General features: G+C 43.2%; 1 protein-coding gene across 2 annotated transcripts in view; it reads right to left on the bottom strand.

The window, feature by feature from the left end:
* Positions 1-9,596: 9,596 nt before the first annotated feature.
* The window catches only part of kif13ba (kinesin family member 13Ba), a 41,050-nt gene continuing 29,818 nt past the window's right edge, over positions 9,597-20,828 (bottom strand). The window contains exons 19-39 of one of the 2 annotated variants that reach the window (XM_085766949.1): positions 20,577-20,739; positions 20,311-20,466; positions 19,920-20,069; positions 19,366-19,491; positions 19,028-19,201; positions 18,696-18,853; positions 18,123-18,255; positions 17,842-17,997; positions 17,628-17,727; positions 17,303-17,429; positions 17,099-17,154; positions 16,444-16,568; positions 16,071-16,346; positions 15,823-15,975; positions 15,540-15,617; positions 15,393-15,443; positions 15,132-15,288; positions 14,200-14,297; positions 13,117-13,176; positions 11,997-12,621; positions 9,597-11,906 (exon numbers count right to left, since the gene is read on the bottom strand). In XM_085766949.1, the coding sequence (XP_085623075.1) occupies positions 11,698-11,906; positions 11,997-12,621; positions 13,117-13,176; positions 14,200-14,297; positions 15,132-15,288; positions 15,393-15,443; positions 15,540-15,617; positions 15,823-15,975; positions 16,071-16,346; positions 16,444-16,568; positions 17,099-17,154; positions 17,303-17,429; positions 17,628-17,727; positions 17,842-17,997; positions 18,123-18,255; positions 18,696-18,853; positions 19,028-19,201; positions 19,366-19,491; positions 19,920-20,069; positions 20,311-20,466; positions 20,577-20,739 (3,331 nt within the window). In that variant the 3' untranslated portion in view covers positions 9,597-11,697. Of the gene's footprint in view, positions 11,907-11,996; positions 12,622-13,116; positions 13,177-14,199; positions 14,331-15,131; positions 15,289-15,392; positions 15,444-15,539; positions 15,618-15,822; positions 15,976-16,070; positions 16,347-16,443; positions 16,569-17,098; positions 17,155-17,302; positions 17,430-17,627; positions 17,728-17,841; positions 17,998-18,122; positions 18,256-18,695; positions 18,854-19,027; positions 19,202-19,365; positions 19,492-19,919; positions 20,070-20,310; positions 20,467-20,576; positions 20,740-20,828 lie in introns of both variants that reach the window. The other variant, XM_085766940.1, reaches the window with a different exon arrangement.

The raw sequence follows: 20,828 nt of genomic DNA, 5'->3' as shown, positions 1-20,828 counted from the left end.
CAAAGTTACTCATCACATAAATGTCGATGGAAGCCAGAAGTGTCGACAGATGTGTGTGAAAGGAGACATCTGGATGTCCAGCTGATCGGGTGTCCTTGATTCCTTTTAGCCCAGTTACAGATCAGTCAGCTGGGAGGGATTCAACAGTGTGATAACACTGTTTAGATAATACAAACGTGTAAAGTGAATACATACATACATAGACTACATGTGTATGTGTGCATACATATACACACATACAGTACTTATATACAGTATATTATATAAACTGTGAGGGTATGTGTACATGTACCCTAATCCATTTCTATTTACACTATATAGACATATTAGCTTCAAATGAGAGAAACTATCAGTATGAGTCTTTCTTGTTGGTAAAAGGTGAGTGAAGCATTAGCCAAAGTATTAAGTTTAAATTTTATGTATTTTCCGAGTGTGTGTGTGTGATAGTCATGGATGGAACTATATATCAGAGATATGCTAATCAAAGACGCATCAGATGTGTCAAATTATTGCAAGTTAAATGCATAATTATCCTTTTTTAAGGTGTATCTGTGTTTATGCTTGATATGCCATGTGTTCTAAACACACACAGTCATGTTTAAATTCAATTTTCATTTTAAATGACACTTTATCAGATCAATATCATGGTGCTTGGAGTCCCTGTTGTTTGAAACATTTCATCGATGAGTGTGTATGATGGGTGACACAGGAAATAGGAAGAGAAAAGTTGATGTTTTCCTCAGAAAGCTAATAGTTCACATTCAGTGAGCGAGTTGGATTCTCGCCAAACAACCACAACCAGAGAAATATTCATCAGTGTACAGTCTATGTAGAAGTCTGAAATTATTAAAAGTCAGGTTTGACCTTTTAAATCCAGTGGACAGGAGATATTGACACTATAGTCTCTCTTCCAGAACACTTTTATTTGGGATGTGCAGATGTGTCAACCTTTTTAAGCGTTATTATTGTTATTTTGTTTTTGCCAACTAAGTAGCAAAGCTGTAAACACAGCACCGACATTTTGTCACCAAGTTGTAATGATTTAAGTGTTGATCTGTGATGAACCCAACAGACACAGACACAGATAGAAAGTGAGCATTCATTTGGAGTCGTGTCTCTAAACATTAAACCATTTTAAGAGCAGCATTCACTCCATTTTTAGCTGTTTTTAAAAAATCTGGTTACTCAGCTGCTAAATGCCCATCCCCCCTTTTCACTAGCAATTGCTAAGTGTACATGAGATTAATTGTAGCTTTTGCACTTAGACATGAGCTGGAAATAACTTGATGAGAGTAGAGTTAAAGGGGAACTATGCAAGTCCTGTGGCTTTTCCGCTGTTTTGCTAATGCTCCTCTCGTCCATGTGCATTTGTTTACAACGAAGCCGGCGAAAAATCAATACATGGAGCGGCGGATAACGTTACATAATCTATACGATGTTACAACGTGTATATTTGCTTTAACCGTCATAAACAAAAGATTGCCGGTTACGGAGCGTGTTTGTGTCACGGTGCCACAGAGACGAGAGCTGGGACACCGGGGCGGCGACCGAGTAACTACACTGATGTTGAAAGGTTGGGTTTTCAGCCGTGAGATGCCAGGTGGAAGGCAGAGAGCCTCCATTCTCACTTGTAACAAGTCATGTAGTTAAGGATCGAAATTAGACCGGAGCTTTTTAATTAAGGTAAAAATGTAGCATAGCCACGGGAGAAATCCTGCGTAGTTCCTCTTTAATTGGTCAGAAATCCAAAACAATGAGCTAAACATGCTAAAAAGCTGATGCTAACTTAAGAGTTAGGTAGTTGTTTGCAATGGGTGGGCTACAACGAGCGACCCCTAGCACATTGTCCACACACATCAGTTACTTTTTCATCATTGAAATATTGATTAGTGCAGCTTTAATCTCTAAGGTTTTAGTTGTGATTCTGAAAGGACACTAACTTTGATCTGACTGCATAAATATTTCCGTAAAATTAAATTTTTAGTACTGTATGATTTTAAGTTGAAGTGCCTTAGTTTTTACAGTTCACTGACGTAGGATCAGTGCAGGACTTCTACAAAGACTGTACACACATCATCAATGCAAGAAAGCTGAACACATGATGTTCTGTAAAAGCCAACACTAAAGGTGGCTTCAGTTAAACTGGTTCATCAGTGTTCATCACCAGGTGCTTTACAGGCTAAGCTACTAGTTCAGAGTTACAAACTCGACACAAATACCTCACTTTACCCCCTTAGCTACAGTATAAGCTACACCCCTGCAGGTTCCTCCACAGCTGCTTCAATGTGAATCAAAGTTTAGGCGAATGGGAGTGAAATATGAGTGTAGATCTGATCTGTTCAGAGGAGGCTGACGACAAACTGTGACGAGGCTGTAAAGATGGTTCATGGTGGCCGACAACAGAAACGTCAGCATCCTTTAAAAGGGAAGTTCCCTCCCAAACTTGAGCCAATAAATATTAAGTTGGAAAGTTAAGGGAAATTCCACTCTAAAAAAGGATTTATTAGTTCATCAGCTCCTGCTTCAACTTCAGTTCATGGAATAATTGTAAAATAGCTTCTCCCCTTCATCCTGGTGCAGTACTGACACATCCTCAGTGTTGGTGTCGGACTAAACGTCTGAGAAAATGTAAGTTTTGTGGTGGAATGTCTCTTTAAATGTACGACAGCAGAGCTGTCCCAGGTGTCTTTGCTTTAAGCGTTTTTAAAACTCTGAGGCATCGTTAGTTAAGTCGTTTTCTGTCCTTTGTTTGAATTATTTACACCAAAATATCGAAAATATTAAAAATGTTTTTTCTTTTCTTTTGAATCTGCCAAGCAGGAGAATTTCTGAAGTGGATCTATGGATTCATTTAAGTGCTGTTCTCAGATTATTTCATTATAAATCATTTAAGCTGCTGCCTTCATGGTCTTGTCATGAAGTTGTACTGTGTTGTTCTGGAGCAGCAAATTGAAAGTGTTTGTTAGTGTCATGTTCTGTCATGGTAGAGCCAAAAAAAATCTGAAAGCAAAAAGAAATGAATCAAATCATGAAACAAACATAAAAAATGTGACCAAAAACCACACATGTACACAAGAGAGACCAAGAACAGTGAACAGAAACAAAATTGTAAATGGATCGCTGTTTTAGTTTTATGTGAAATAGTTGTTGCTCTCATTTTCCTCCAACCATGTGTCTAGCACATTGTCTGAAGGTCGACACATTTATGTACATATTCAGAAAATTGTGCATAAGATATTGGAAAATCACAATTAGTTTTTTGACTTTTGGGTTGAGGTGGAGGATCTTGTACCGTCCTTCAAATTAATACGTGAAACAAATGTAACAATAGTGCTTACATCTATATTTTTTATACCCTCTGCTGCTGCAGTGATACACTTGACACCACCACCTCCCATAACTGTGGCAAGGCAAGGCAATTTTATTTGTATAGCCCGTTTTTACAAACAGTTTGTCTCAAAGGGCTTTACATAGCATCATAACAACATCCTCTGCCCTTAGACCCTCACATCGACTGAGGAAAAACTCCATAGAAACCCCTTTTAACAGGGAAAAATCGGAGAAACCTCAGGGTGAGCAACAGAAGAGGGATCGCTCACCCAGGACGGGCAGACGTGCAATACTAGATGTTGTATACAGACAAGAAAACAGTTTATAATTGTGGTGGATGAAAACCTGGCTAGACCCTTTTAAGACACTGATCCCACTTGTCATTATGAATTATTGTCAAAATATCCTAATCAAGTGGATTACCTGATTGGACGTGTGGGACAAAAACCGATCAACAATACGAGAAAGAAATCAACTATTTCACATGATAAAATCAAAGCGGCTGGTTTGGCGGCTGCAGCATGGTGGTCTACTCTGCTGTTTGTCACAGACTCACTTTCCTGGTCTTGTTTGTCAACTATTTCATTTTGCTTTCAGTTTTTCACACCAAACCGGCTCCATCAGTTTTGTGCCAGAAAATGTGTACTTCTATTGTAATCATCTTTAAAATCACTCAAAAGTTGTCATGACACAGAGACAAGAATACCATGGTACCATGGTTTCACACAAAAGGACACAGAAAGCCTTTGCTCTTCCAGCTCTGTTCATCACTGGGTCAGGCTGGTCGTGCACTTTGTGTCAGACATTGCCGACCTCCTGCATGTTGTGTCTTTTTCTTGGTTGAAAAGCAGTTGTATTATCTGCCTTCAGTCCTCTGTTGCCTTGTTGTACTGCTTTGTTTGAGCTTCCTTCACTAGTTTATTACAGGAACAAAGCAGCTAATGATTCAGATCAGACCTTATTTCACAACCGAACACCTGTTACATGCACCCCGGGCTCTGACTATTTCCTGATTGCGTAGTCTCAAAACGAAACATACACCGTAGAGTGATGCTGTGATGGTTTCTTTGGTACAGAGTTGGGGTGCATGCTTTTATCTGATCAGAGATCTGCTGTCTGAACAAAGTGAGCGCAGGGGATCATTGTGTCGGTTCATGCCTCAGGACCAAATGTTGCTGTTGTCCTTCTCCTACATTACTCAGTACCATCTACACGAGACACAGTAGGACATTTGAAGAGTTATATTCCAAAATGCTGTATTTATTTAGGTGAAAAAAGGACATTAATCATCCATGCATCCAGTCTAAAATGTAGATGTTTCAGTCTTAATGTTCTCATTTAATAGGCCAATGACTTGAAATACTACTTAAAAACATGGTTCAGTCATGTATAAAAGTTGTTTTTTTTCCTGACATGGTTTCCATTTCATTCTGGCAATAAACTCTTCAATCATCTCTGTTGGATGAAAAATATCAAACCTCAGCAGGATGTTTGTTTGTAGCAGTTTGAATTGATATTTTTTTTAATCCCCTGTTATTCTCTATTTCAAGATTTAGTGCCTTTTTTGGACGGTAGACTGTTCTGTAATCGCTATGTAGGAGCTCTACATATGCCTTTTGTTACTTTTTCATCTGTTGGATAAACCTTATTTGTTATTTTTAAGGTGTGTTTTTATTGATATTCTATTTACAAGGGAATAAAAACTGAGTCCACGCTGTGTGTCTCGCTTTGTGCTATTGTCTTATGTCACTGTGCATAGTCAGACACTAATGCTGCCACAATACAAGCTCAACAATTGATTTGAAATGGAAAACCCCAACAAAAATCACGTCATCCCTATTTTTATATTCTTTTCAGTAAAAATCCCAGCAGGAATCAAGTCCCATCACACAGTAATCTTTTGGCACATAATCCAGCCCTACTGTCAAAGTTGTGTTTCTCTTCCATCTGTGAACACAAGTGAGAGTGAAGTGAACTTAGACCTGCTGACGAAACTGATGTTTTTGAGGCAGAGGTCAAGTACAGCGCATGTAGAGAGTATTTGGAGTTGGCTGCAGCTGCACACAGATGATCATTACATGCTCCATTCACTAAATTGAAAAGTGTAGCCAGCCATTAAAAAAATTCCATCACAAATGGCCTGAGGATTGAAAGCAGTCTGACTTTCAGCAGCATCCCGAAGTGTCTCAAAGCATAAAGTAATCTGCCTAAGCAGAACTAAATGAGGTTTCATGAGATTTGGTCGACAATAATCACATGACACAAACTCATCAGATAATGATGCAGGTGTGACATCACCACTTGGCTTACTTAGCCCCACCCTCACAGGCCAGTCATACATGCAGGGACACAAACAGAAACATATGCAGATCATTTTTAAGTCAAGTACAAAGTTGTTTCAGAGAATAAGTTATAGGCCTTTAAAAGTGTCCCAGCCTGTAAAACTCCATATTCAGCAGCCAAACTGACTAATTCACTTGCACTGTTTTGTTATGTGAAAAGAGAAGACACAGAAAAAAAAGATCGATTTACTCAAGGCCCCCTTATTACTAGGTTTGTCTGAGCTATGTCTGTTGATCACATCAGAAGACAGAGTTTACAAGAAAACAGCTGGATACACAGTGAGCTACTGACAGCGTGGCACTCTTCATTCACTGATGATCCCACGTTACATGATTGAAAACTCTGGAAAAAGAAAGTAAGTGGACTCTTGAGTTGGAACAGTTTTATTACAAGAAAACAGAAGAATTTTTTTGAGATAGTTTCATCTCTCTTATAAAATAAAAATACTGTTTTTATATTTTACATATCTATAACAACAGACACCAAATGACAGCTAGTTTTAGTTCTGACTTACCTTCGGTGTGGCAACAACTTCTGTACTGATCAGCTCAGAACATTTCTTTAGAGATTTAAACAGTTAGGTACAAAACAAAAAAAACAACAAATACTCCTGTTATTGTTCTTTTTTTTATTTTCTCTTGCCAGATTACTGTTCAGATGATAAAAAATGAAAATTATAAATGTATTATAGTACATGTTTATTCTTTGGATTGCAGCATAGAATTACATAAAACAATTAAATTAATCAAAACCCAAACTTGTGCTCAGATTTTTCTTTTTATAAGTCTTAATATGCGCATATATACACACATACATACATACGTACATACATACATAGGGCAACCACTCCGATGGTGCACTCACACATACTAATGACACATCAAGACAAACCCGGTCCACAGAATCAACAGTAGCAATGATTGATAATGATTCGTTAGTATGATCGAGATCTAGTAATACTGTTGACCAGGCCCAGGCCACATTAAACTCATGTCTGATGATTTGAATTTTTCTTCAGGTAAACGAGTGAAAGGTTTCAGGGACTGAAGGGGCTTTTTGTTTATTTGTTTGTTTGTTTTGCAGGAATAACTCCCTGACGTAGCAAAGCACCAAACCCCCTCGTTTAGCTTCTGTAAGCCTTCCATTATAACACAGCTCAGGTTATTATGGCTGCAGGTACCTATAAGGAGGAGTACTGATACCAACTGCCTTTAAAATGCACCATAAGGAGCTGCTGTAGATGGATTTTCCTGGAAAGCAGATCAAGCTGTCATTGCCAAAAAGAAAAACAACAAAAAAAAAGGCTGTGCTGCATTAAGCCAACAGCCATGTATTGCTTGTTTCCTGTGGTTTATTCTACTATGCGAGAACACACAGAGAGTAAACTGGGTTTAGTTAGTCCAGCAGTGAAGCAGGTTCAACTTTTTGTCAGCTACAAAGGCCTCAGGGAAGAAGTTGGTAGAACACTCTGGACGACCATGACGTCGTAGAGGTAGCAACACGGTCAAATCTCACTTCCGAGGCAGGAACAGGAGTTTTTCATCCGATGCATATCCTAAACCTGCTGCTAAAAAGATGTAATCTGAAGCTGAAGCTGTCAGGCTTGATGCTGTGGGCCGGTGGGTGGCTGCTTTTCCACTGACTTTGATGATTTTCTGGTTGTGTATAAAATTCCCTGTGTGGAATGATTGAGTTTCGAGAGCAGCCACCAGGGGGCACCACAAACAGCTCTCCTTCAAGTTGTAAGGAGTAATAATAAAACCTGACAGCTCCACTGACAAAAATGACTCAAATTAGCTAATAAATAATTTAAAAAACTTTTTTTTCACTGTGAAGCAGAATGGGTCTGTGTAGTTGTGGTGTGACCCTCTTAAACAGCACAGCATGCCGAGGGTTTAGAGTACAGCACGTTTTAGCTGAGTTAGAGAGCTGGGATTATTCCTGCTAAAACCAGTCTGGCTCCAGGTTGAAGGCCACGTTAAGGCGGTGGGAGTCGGGAGGTGTTGGGGGACAAGACATGTTGGTCCAGACCAGTGGTCCCGTAGTTAGCTCACAGCTGCAGGAAACGCAACAGGGAGGCAAATGTAACAAAGATATGGGACCAATTCTGAGCAAACAGAAGCACTTCAGACAAGAAACAATTTTAAAAAAGAAAAGAAAAAAAAAAAAAACGCAGAAAAAAAAGAGACACTCGGGGCTGAAGACTGAATATGCTCGGACACAAGTCACATCGATAAACGTTGGAAGTAAATGTGGTTTAGGTGGTTGATACACTCACATACATAACACTGCTCATGGCTTTGCTTTAATCTAAAAAGTCGTTTCAGAACAGTTATATATCACTGATGCTACTTTTCTCTGTTTACCTTATTGCAATGGCGGCTGTTGCTCATGTGCATCTAATGTCGGCGTCACACTTAACCTGAAAAACTAATGTGTTGCAAACTGTGTGGAGAGTAAAGAAGGAGGAAGAAAAAGACAAATGTCTACATTGTTGTATCTTAACCACTACATGAACTTAGCTCTGCTGTCATGTAAAATACTATTTCACAACATGAGCAATTTTCAAACCTTTCTTTTTTATCTTTTCTTTTTCACTTAAAAGGCAGTTGAGCAGGGAGCAGAGGAACATGGCTCCAAAAAGCCAAACTCATTAAATGTTTAGTTCAGAGAGTAAAGAACAGCAGGTAAGTTGAGAACGCCGAGTCATAGAAAAATCTGGCTGTATTTTCTTCTTACATGTTACAAGTGTTCCAGAAATGAACTCCTCGATTCCCTCTGGAGACGTTTGTGCAAATGAATTGAAGCGTCTTCGATATGGAAACAAGTGTGTGGAAGATACATGGTCACATGGTTTCTGAGGCACAATAACATAAAGGAAACATCCAGAAGCCTGAAGTGATCTCAAACCCATAAAATTAAAATAAAAAAAACAGTGTCTGAGCTCAGAGCAGGACGGAAGGGACCAGCAGCCACAGAGCGGATCCACGTCTGCTGCTGCTGGGGTCACGTCCCATCCGGCTGAGGACTCACTGACACAACTGAATCAAAGCAAAGTCTCATCCCCACATTCTCTCTCTCTCTCACACTCACACACACACGATACGTGAGAAAACTTTACTCCCTTCCTTTATTACCACATAACTATTATGAACCACAATTTCGTAAAAATAACTGAACCAACCAACGTACCACTTCACAATCTGTCGGCCAATAACATACCAGACAGCCACCTGTGGTTACCAACCAACCAACCAGAGAACTCCACGGTCCTGGGCTTTAAGGCCAGTAATAAATAACTAAATTATGGTGATATTACTTGTCTCATACTTCAGCTTTAATGCACCATCAACATTTATTTCTGTATTCTTCTTCAAAAATCACTGCAGACGTGACTTTTCACCCAGAAAATTTTCTAACCGTCTCTTTTTCAAGGCTCACGTTTACAAAGTGCCTCGTTTTCAAAATTTTACTGCTTCATTAAAAATATTTTGGCCACTGAACCACAGTACTGACATTAACTCCTCCATTTGGGATTTTAAAAAAAATTACTAAATTCCAATCTAGTATACAGTAAGAGATGGAGAGCGTTAGATAAATCAACTGATCCATTTACAGTATAATTTACAATGCTAATAGCAGCAATTTTCATGGAATCATTTGTGCAACATTTATTAAAATAAAAGGCTTTATCAATTTTCATGCGATAAAGGCATGTGTACAAGCATTTAAATATAAATAGTAAAATCACGCTTCTTAAATTAAGAAACGCATGATATAGATATATATTTAGGAATGGGGGAAAAATATATAGTATCCATACAGATGATAGTGTTTGGACATACTGAGTGCATTTACATGCACATAGAGTATTCCATATAATGTTTTTATATGAATTGTTATATCATCTGAAATTGTTACAGTTTCTTTTTTTGCATACAATGATTAACTGTTACCATAGAAACAGCCTTTGACGACACAACCTGATTCGTAGACATCAATAATAATGTCAACATACAGATTCAGGTTTGTGACCATTAGGATATGAACCGTATCCCACCATATGTCGAAATATCGGATCTGTCACCATTAAATCAATAACTGCCACACGCTCACTTGGTGAGACTCCGGACTGATCAAACCAAACACTTCACGCTGACCAGAGTCTCCAGAGATTTACTTCAGCGATTCCACAACGTTTGGAAACTTGAGAAAGATGAGATTAACAAAAGAACGGTCAGCAGAAGCCGAGATATCCTGGATCCCACGTCTCCTACGAGGCAGCTCTCTGATCAGATCCTCTGGATATGTGTCAGTCGTGTGTGTGACGCAGTGCTGCGCTGTACTGCTAATGCTTCACCATAAATCAATACACAAGAATGAAGTCAGTGTACAATCCAGGTTCCTCTGAAATGTTCAACATAAAGAACTAATAAACAGAAATCTCAACAAAGTCCCATCATTTACTTCAGATACAACAGATGCGTCAGGAATGTTCAGTCAGTCCAAACCGTTTCTTTCCCAGAACGTACTCGTAGCTCATCCTCCCAGTTGTGTCACTTGTTGTGAAATAAAAACATAAAAACCTAAAATGTATTTAAAACAGATCGAATGCATTAAGCAAACTGATTCTCCCCTTAAGTGTAATTCTCCCAGCAGGATTTCTGCCAGCCTGTCCATCTCATCTACTCTTTTCCTCATCACATACTCGAGCCCCATCTCCGCTGATGCAACACTAAGCTACTGCCCTGTGGACAGCGCCACCTGGTGTCAGAGGACGACCAGGACACCCGCTGTCGGACACAGTCCAGTCAGTGTCACGCCATCATTGACACACGACATTACACCACCCTCTGCTCACGTACAGAAGCTTCTTATCCAACGTCTCCAGTGCAAAAATTTAGACTTTAAAAGTCTCCCAGTACAAACATCTTGCTTCCATAGTGGCTCCGTCCAATGAGCACGCACTTCTCCTGCTCTACACATCTAATCTTTAACACCAACACGACTACTACAACAACAACAACAACAACAACATCTTGTGCACACAGGTTAACACTGTACAACATTTACAAACACAAACACACACACACACACACACACACACATCCATCCTTTGCCTTTCCCCGCTACAGTCCCTGAGATCACCTCACACTTAGCACAAGTTAGCACAAGGCATTCTCATCAACACAAACACAGCTAATAGTAATTAAATACACAGAAAAACAAATGCAAACCAAGCCGTGGTGAAGGCACATTCTGGGAGAATCTATCCTCAAGAGAAAAGAAAAGGAGTCCAGGATGGAGAGAGCGAGAGAGAGAGAGAGTCTCCAGAGAGTGTCTCAAACGATGAGTCAAAGAGTCAGTCTGCAGATGAGACCACGAGAGGTCGGGGGGGGGGGGGGGGGGGGGGGGGTGGCAGCCGGAGCATCACCAGGGAGACGCATCATATCCAAGGATGCAAACACATCACAGGTGGGAATGCAGCAATAAGTCTGCTGTTATGATCTGAATGCCCCCCAGCGTGATCATTTCATCACATTGCAGATGTGAGCTGGGATCAATAACGTGACTGGTTTGCATCCCTGGATACCGTCCCATCATCCTGTCTCCAGTGTCCGACCCACACCCACAGAGAGCTCTGATGCTCCCAATATGATAAGGTCTGCCTCCATTCATTCTCAGCAGTCTTCCCATTGACCACCACCACCATTCATTTAGCATCATCTCAAATGATAAATAGTCCTTCCGTGGACTTTTATATTCTCTGCATAGTCTCTCGTTGCATTCATTCTCTTCACTGTCTTTATTCTGTTGCCGTCCGTTAACTGTGAACGGATGCTGCTGCGGGTGTGGTTTGGTGGGTGGGGTGAGTGGGTGGGTGGGGCAGTAAGTCAGTTCTGATGTGTGAGCCTGTTGCATAGCTGGGAGGAGAAGGGAGGAGGGGTTAAGGGGGGAGGGGAGGGGGGGTTAAGTGAGCTGTGTGGAGTTCATCTCTCCCGTCCAGCTCCTAGTTTCCCTGTCTCAACTGCTCCAGGATTTGCGGTTCTCTCGACTCCGGGCGACGATGGCTTCTCCTCGCAGGATGGGGACGTGAGCCGGGGGAGCGAACTCTCCCGTCGTTCGCCGGCTGGTCCGGTCGCGACAGGACAGCCGGTCTGGGCGAACCAGCACCCCGTAACCCGGTTTACAGTGGAAATAGCGATGGCCTCCGACCGAGCCGTCGTTCTTACCTGTGGGAAGAGAAACAGCGAGGGTGAGCGGCGGCTCCGGAAATGTTCTGTGCGATATGACTGAAGCGAGCGTTGTACTGGTGTACCCACCTACAGGCGTGTCCAGCTCCACCCCCGCCCACACCCCCTCAGCAAACTGCGTCACTCCCAGGTAGCGCACCGTCCCCGCCTTATTGCCTCCCACTGTCACATACGCCCCTTCTCTGAGCCAGTCGGGCAGATTGTCGTCATGGTTACGCTCGTCGTCGTCCACAAAGATCTCTAGCCGTTCAAACCCTTCACCTCCTCCTCCTCCTGAGTTGACCAGCGTCTGTTTAGAGAAGGACGTTTCTCCGGTGACATTGTTGTGATTGGCTGAGCTGTTTGACAAAGGCGGGCCGACCACGGGAGCCACTTTGACACCACACTGAGAAGGAGAGGTCACAACATCGTTCCCGTCAGCACGCTGCTGCTGCTGCTGCTGCTGCTGCGGCTGCTGCGGCTGCTGGGGGTTTGTGGGTAACGTAGTCTCAGCAGCCAGGAGGGAGGAGGACGAGGAGGAGGGTTGGAGAACATCGGACAGGGTAACCGTAGAGACACTAGTGGAGAAGTAGCCGCTTGACGACTGGCTGAGGGGGCTGAGGGGGGTGGTGTCATGCGGGTCATGCACAGGAAGAGGTGGGACTTCTGGGAACTCTGCCCGCCTGTCTTTGGTCGGGGGCTGCAGCACAGCGGTCTACAGGAAACCCACAGTTGCCGCAGGAACGGAGGGACGGACGAGAGCATGCAAACAAGGCAAAATAAAACAACAATCAGCACTAATCATCAACTTCCCCAAAAACACAACAATCGTCTTTTAGGCCGACAGGAAGAAATGCAACAAGGTCAATGGTCTGTTTTGTACGGGACCATTTCCATCATCTGCTAATGTGTTTTTTTATTTACTCATTGAACCAGGCCAGGAACTAAATCTGGACAAATGGATCTATTGTTATCAATAGTGCTTTCAACATGAGTATGTGCATACTTTGTATAAGACAGAGACTTGAGAGCAAATGTGAAAGATATGAAACAAACATGAAAGATTCCTGTGCTGCTTTGGCAGGAACCTAAACCCTTAGTGAAGTACGAGTTCTGGATCAAATCTTAGTTAAAGGCCACTGATCATCCACCAGAGTCTAGAAAACTGAGGTCAACATATAAGAGCAGGGAGGACGGGGCGCAGTCTCACCGTCTCATTCTTGACTCGGCTGTCGTCCCCTCCTGTTGATGTCATGATGCGTGGTACATGCTGCCGAGTAACATCAAACAAGGTTAGGACAGGAGTCAAAAGACATAAAACGTAGAAGCGTGCATACTCACTCGAAAACTAACGTGTCTGACAGTCCGGAGTAATTTGATGCTGATTATATATTTGACATTTGTTAACTGGATCCTACTATTGCTCATTTAAAGTGCCTTGTTTGAGTGCACCTCAACTGTAACTGTTAAAGGGGAATTGCCGTTTTTTAAAATCTGGACCTTATTTCTAGCATAAAATACAACCATTTACTCACCCAGATAACTTTGGTGTCATTACAAGTCGTTCTGACGAAATTAGATCCAGCTGAGAGCCGCGTATATCCATATAATGCGAGTCTACAGGGCAGCGCAATGTAACCTCTCTAAATAACACATTATCCGCCGTGAAACACCAATATCTTGTTATGATAGGCTAGTGCTATTCCCCTCTGAGTCCAGGGTGACCTGTTATGAACATCTGGGGTCTGTAGGTTGACCTACTAACCTCTGACCTGGATATCATCTCATTCTGATAATAATTTTTTAGCGCGACTAGCCAGAGCTTTAGTGAGTCCAGGCTGCGGAGAGGAAGCCTGAGGAAGCAGAACTTCGTCCAGCTGCTCATTTTGTTCTGACAAGTCAGAAACATGCAGAAACGAACCATTAGCGGTAGCAACAAGCCGCGCCGCACAGCGCTCAGAGATGACATCATCCAGGTCAGAGGTTAGTAGGTCAACCTACAGACCCCGGATGTTGATAACAGGTCACCCTGGACTCAGAGGGGAATAGCACTAGCATATCATAACAAAATATTGGTGAAATGAACGAGTTTCGCAGAAGATAATGTGTTAATTAGAGGCTGCATTCCGTTGCCTTATAGATGCGCATTATACGGATATACGCGGCTCTCGGCTGGATCTCGGCTGGATCTAATTCCTAAATAAGGTCCAGATTGTAAAAAAAGAAAACGGCAATTCCCCTTTAAGGGTTTGTGCTCCATGTCAGTGAGCTCTACTGCAGCGTCTCTGCTGACCTGCTGGCTGTGCGGCGAAGGTCTCAGCTCCTTCTTCTCATCTCGCACTGGAAACAGAGACTTGAGCAGTTTGGGCATCTGAGGAACCAGCGCCTTAACTGAAAGATAAGAGGCAGCAAGTCCTGAACGACCTGGGGGGCGGGGCGGGGAGGTGAGAGAAAGGAGGAAGAGGAGGCAGGAGAGAGGTAGGAAGCAAGGACACAAGAGGAGGTGCGGGAGGTAGAGGAGATGTGAAAGATTAAGACAGGAAGTTGAGAGCGAGTCCAGGAAATGGCAACAACCCAAAAGCAGTGATAGACTGACAGGAGAAAACATCGGCTGGCACTGATGGTTGATTTAGCTATTACAGCGGAGATAACATTCTAATCACTGAAGCGTGAAATTAATCAAAATCAATTAATTCTGTTCATTTTTTTAAAAACAGAATTAATCTAAGAGCATGCCACAGTAAAATGGATTCTGACTGACATGAAAGAGACATTGCTATGAATCAGATAGCTGGAAGAAATAATCAGATTGATCAGATCAGACACTGAAAGAATTAGTGATGAATATTAGGAGAGAGGAGGGAGAAGTTAACATTGAATTAGAAACAGCAAGAATCAGTAGACGAGACACCAAAAGAGGAAGGTAAGAAGGGAGATGTTAGACATGGGGTATTGGCTGGGCAAAATGGGAACAGAGTGGTGTGACCCAGCACTTTCTAATGTAAACAGTGACACGAGATGGTGAAGTAAAATACGGCGTTATGGCAACATCAGACAGAGGAAGAAGAGCAGGTAAAACCAGGAGAACACGGTATCAAATACTGAGGTGTGTGTGTGTGTGTGAGAGATGGGAATGAGTAAACAAAACAGTTGTGAATGGAAAGAAAAAAGCAAGAGAGCAGAGTGGAGGAGTCACGGGGGAGAGGAGAGGTGGTGGAGGTTTACCTGGCTCTGGTTCCTGGTTCTGTGGGGGGGACATGGCGAAGGGAGTAGGGGACGAGGAAGGGGAGGTGGAGTAGGTGGAGGGGGAGGAGGCGGGGCGGGGGAGGGTGCGGTGAAACTGAGAGGGCATGAAGATATCCTGCTGGCTCTCCCATCGACCCTGAGAGGAAGACACACAGAAAGAAACGTGGCATCAGAGCTGAAAACGCCTACTGGGAACGACAACATGTTTGTACTAGTTTTGTTCTGATTTGTATGTGTCACCTTATCATCCAGCAGGGAGGTTGTGGACAAGTCCTGTCTACTTCCAGACAGCTGAGGACGGACAGACAGAGAGTATATTTAGAGGATATTATCATCACCTCAGAGATGATGACATTGCTATTAGTTGCGGTCGTATTTGTGTTTTACCCTGTGGACAGAAGGAGAACTGAGGCTCCGTCTGTTGCTCCTTCCTCGGCCAGCCAGTTGCTCCTTCACTGCCACCTCCTACAACACACACACACACACACACACACAATTTCAAGACATGGCGATTGACAAAATTGAAAATATGACAAATACAGCCCTTTTTACATTGAACACTAATAGCCACCAACATCTGATCTGTCAGTGTGAAAGGGTACAATATATATAATATAATATAATAATATGCATATGTAAATGCTGTAAAAATATATGTCTACATGTCTACCTGTCTGAGTCTGTCCAGAGTCAGGATGTTCTCCAGGCTCAGGACACTTCGGAGGTATTTCTCAATGGCAGCCTCGTCATCACCTGACTGGCTGCTGTGTGCGCTGGCAGCGAGCCGGGCCAACATCTCCCTGTCTTCTGATCCAGGAGCGTCCTGATTGGGCAAAATATTAGAAAGATTTTTGTGTTCAATAATTCTTTTTTACCGCACTCAACACAGAATTTCAGACGCCCTTTCATTTCCTTTACCCCGGGGATGTTGGAGACCACCTCGAATGTGACCCCGCAGCCTGGTATTGTGCTGCGGGTGGACATCCTTCTCAGAAAGTTGTGAGCGAAGCCCTGGCGGCCGGGGTTAACGTTGACGCAGATTCTCTTCCTCAGGACCAGCTGCATGTCGGCAGGATGGCTGAGCTGAACCACCACTCGCACCGTCAGGTACACTCGCTGCTCGGGCCACGCTCCCCCACGACTGAGCTGAGGGCATTCGTGGACGGTCGAGTCCCACGATGCCTCGGCTTTCACCTGCGGGGGGGTTTCGACGATCGCACTCACTATTAATAAAACTATTCTTCATATAGACTCTGAGAATTCCTCAGGAAATTATTCCATTCATCCTCACCTCTCCGTCATAGTGTTTGACAATCTGGAGATCAAAGAAGTCGTCCTCGTCTTCTCCACTCAGGGTGGCATCCCAGCCTCCGGCCTCAGGGACCTCAAACTGGTCTTGAGAGCTGAGGTCATCAGCTGGAGGGACAACAGCAAAATCATTGTAAATCACAGAAGAACAGTGAAGTCACATTATTGTGCCTACAATCAGCTTAAAGGGATAGTTCAACATTTTTGGCAAATTGGCCCATTGCAATAATCATAATCATAGCAGTAGGTTCATTACCTTTAATTGTCGGTGCAAGCTGTTTTTAGAACTGCCGAGTGGAGCGGTGAGCTTCCCAGAGCTACAGTATGCTACAGAGGCTCATGGGATCTCTTGGTTTCCCTCATCAAACTCATCAAATACACAATCCAACAACACAACTTGTCCACAAAAAAGTTTTGGAGTTTTTGGATTGTGTATTTGATGAGTTTGATGAGGGAAACCAAGAAATTCGATGATCCTCCGTAGCGTAGGTCTGAGCAGCTTGTGGCTCGGCTTTGCTGTTCTAAAAATAGCTAACGAACCTAACAAACCTACTGCTATGACTATAGGGATTATGGCAATGGGACAATTTACCAAAATGTTGAACTATCCCTTTAAGGATCAGAATAAACTAACATACGTTTGAGGTTGAGGAAGAGGACAGGAATATGAGTCTCCATGCCTGGCAGAGGAACCCTGTGAAAGACACAAAACACACAGGGATGTTAATGCGTCTGTTTGTACCTTGGTGCCTCAGAGTGAAACATTTTGACCAACTGTGTAGAAACGCGACATAAACCAAACCAGAGACACGGTCGGACACATCCTGCCTTTGTGTCCTTACCATTCAGCAGGAGCTCCGGGGATGCCGCTGCCAGCAGAGGGCACCATGACGGCGTTCCTCTCCTCTGTCAGAGTCAAGCGCCACTCCAGCAGCTGAGCCTCCCTCTCCATGTCATCCTCTGTCTTTTCTGTGCACACAATAACGCTCAAACATTAGACACCTCCTACGCTGCCACCCGACAGAACAGCCTGCAGGGTGTAGAGGGTTGTGTAACACGTTTTTTTTTTTTTTTTTAAAGTGTAAGTGCAGTTTTATGTACATTTGGGTGTGGTCAGAGTTTTCCCAGCGTACTGTGAGTGTGTGTTGATGTGTCTTGGACCGTTACCTGCTTTGCTGACCAGGCTCTGGAGGTGTTGGTCGAGGTATTCCTGTCTCTTAGTGAGAGCGGCTAGCCACTGCCGCCGCAAACGCTCCAGATCTCTTTCCTGTGCAACAAACAAGCCAGTTAATCATCTTTGGCTTCATTTCAGCTCCAAGTCTATTTAAGACTTACTGACAGAGAGCAGGCTGTAGGCAAGAGTTGTGTTAAACTGCTCTACCTGATAACTGTCCATCTCGTCTATTTCCTGGTTTGCTGTCGTGTTTCTGATTTCCACACAGCCCACGGACACTGCAAGCACTATTTCTGATATCAGAGGCATGGTGCCCGAGTCCTGAACTGAACGTACGTCCACCTGGATTCGCCTCGACTGACCCTAGAGATGGGGAGAGAAGGAGGTAATCAGAAGCAAGACACAGTTTAAAAAAAAAAAAAGAAGGATGTTTAGAAGTTGGGTTTCAGCTCAGGTTAGCCAGTTCCCCTGTCAGAAAATCTCCCTACCTGTCGGAGCTGGAAGATTCCTCCAGTCCGTACGTCTCTGGCAGGAACCACTTCCACAGGGACAAAGTCTCCGTTTTCGTTTATCTCCAGGATTTGAATCCACAGCTCCAGACGACGCATAACCTCACTCCATCTGCCAAAACAAAGTTTGTCATCCATCTGAGTGACAGAGCGCTGTTTTTTCATCACTGGTGAGCTAGTCTTGCAAACCTACACAGGAGTTCATTTCATTTTTTTATATGTTCAAGCCAAGGCAATTTCACCAATTAACATACCAAAAGACAACGCTTTCTTATTCCCTGGTTGGAAAGGAGCAGGGAGAAGATACATCTTATATTGCCTGCCCCTCACTCAATACATAATTACTCTGAAATAATCTGTCAGTCACTGAGCAACAGTCTTACAATAGGGATAACAAAACAAACAAACACAGTTTCAATCTGACTTTTTGAGTCATTCATTACTTTTGTCATAAGTACTGATTGTTATTTCTTTTTGCATTTTCTTGAATTGGAATACATTTGTACAGGTCTTCAGACCATTACATTGAGTTAAAGGTGAACATGTGTCTACCTGTCTCGTAGTGTGCGTGTCTTGGCCTGGATGATGCTGAGGTCCCACAGGGCGGGGTTCCTGCCTGCATCTGCCTGCCTGTGCCCATAAACCTCGATGGCGACTGCCCCCTCTGTGAGGTACTCGATGAAATCCTCCGTCACTGACACAGCCAGCTCCTACACAACACATAGATATCAGTGTCAAACAAGACACATACACGATACCTACCCCCAAGGACATTATAAAAACATCACACGACAATGGTTAACCCAACAAACTCTTTATAATTCATGAGAGCTTTTAGATGTGTTGTTGTTGTTAGCCTGTTAAAAGTCCCTCCCAGTGTTCACCTTGCAGCTGTCAAACACAACCATGCAGTGCGGGTCCTTGGAGCTGGGTGATGAGGATGATGGATCCACTTCAGGAGCCACGATGACGGGTTCAGACTGGTCCCAGAATGAGTACTGACAGAAGACAAAGTTGGACAGGTACTGGGGGAGACCAGTGGCTTGCAGGATCTTAATCTGTAGAGGAGATACAGGTCAACATGATGATTAGCATTTTATTTCCATGAAAATTATCTTGTTTTTTCTAATGAATTGACCCACTTTTAAAGTCATTCATGAAGTGTGCTGACTAATGGAGTAATGTAATGCACTCGTCTCTGATAATCTGTTCGTCCTCTTACCATGCATACAAGTTTTCTATCCTGGACTTCCGAGTCTTGGTTGTTGTCTGGTTCATCTCCTCCAGCCATGTTGTCCTCCAAGCCTCCCCCAACCCTCACCACCTCCACATGGAGACGACCTGCAACCTGGCAACATGAAACAAAGGGGGGAAAACACAGACATAAGATGAAATGTGGAAGATATCAGTTAACAGACTTCACTCATATTTTTTTTTAAACTCATTTTTCCCTAGAATTTTAGTATGTAACATAAATCATTCTCGTAACAAGGTTATGGTGTTACTGTGAGTTTACACCCTGGCATCTTTCCCTCTCACTTTCCAGGAAAGTCAAATCTAGAAACTATAAAATTAAATAGATTTAGCTAATCTGATGAAAAATTTGAAGTCATTATGGATTTAGGTTTAACCCTGTTTCAGTTATGAAAGGAAACAGGTTTGAAGGAGAAGAAGCTGGCATTTGCCTTTACCGAAGATATTTAGGGCATTATGGGATTTGAGAATCAAATTTCTAATCTGCTTTACCATCAACAGTGTGTGTGTGAGACCCCCTACCTCTCCCTTTTGGTTGATGATGGGAATGGCGTATTGCAGCTTGACATCATAGAAGAGACAGGAGAGGAAAACATTGGCGACGCCGATCAGACTGTGGTTTTCCTGCTCATCAAAGAACGGGTCAGCTCGACGGAAATATGAGCGCATCACCTGGACAAGGAAAAAGAACATTTTTTTTACTACAACTACTATTTTGCACATTTCAATCACACGTTGGTGACAGTGTTTGTTATTCATGGATCCAAAACCTGCCCCGAGGGTAAATCCTCATTACATAATTACCAGAGTCATATTTTGTGTTTGTGCACTTGTGCTTACTGGTGGAGCTGTCATAGTGACCTGGCAGGGTTATTATGACACTGGACATGACAGTGTTGTCAAGCCAACTCACTGGGTTGTCATGGTGATGTTGGTTATAGTCCTGCCACTCCTGGTACAGCTCTCTCATGTCCACCAGACGATTCTCCATCTTCTCCAAGCTCCAGATCTGTTTCCCGCGACAACGCCGCCGCACCTGAATCGCTGGTTCACTGAGCACAGCATCCCTCTGCGCACACACACACACGCACACACACACACAGATCTAATTAGGTTCTGAACTACGACAGAAGACAAGCAACCCCCACGTGAGTGTGTTCATGTTTCTGTGTGTGAGACCTTGCGGTTGGCGTTGAGGTTGTCCGACGGGATCTGCAGTGTGACTCTGTACTCGGTGTGACGCTCCAGCTCCTCAGAGATGAAACAGGCTTCTTGCACCAGGAGGTTTGCCCTCACTATCTGCTCCCTCAACCTCCTCAGACTCCGAACCAACACCACCTCCCTGCAACAGGAATCAGAGCAGAGGGAGGAGAGGAAAGGAAAAGTTGAATTTGCTTTGATTTGTTCAGACCCAACAGGCAGAGGCATGAG

This window comes from Trachurus japonicus, chromosome 3 (assembly GCF_045865225.1).
Source record: "Trachurus japonicus isolate A0001 chromosome 3, Traja_1.0".
Classification (NCBI taxonomy): domain Eukaryota; kingdom Metazoa; phylum Chordata; class Actinopteri; order Carangiformes; family Carangidae; genus Trachurus; species Trachurus japonicus.
The sequence above is the reverse complement of the archived record's forward strand: the minus strand, read 5'-3'. Positions and strand labels throughout refer to the sequence as shown.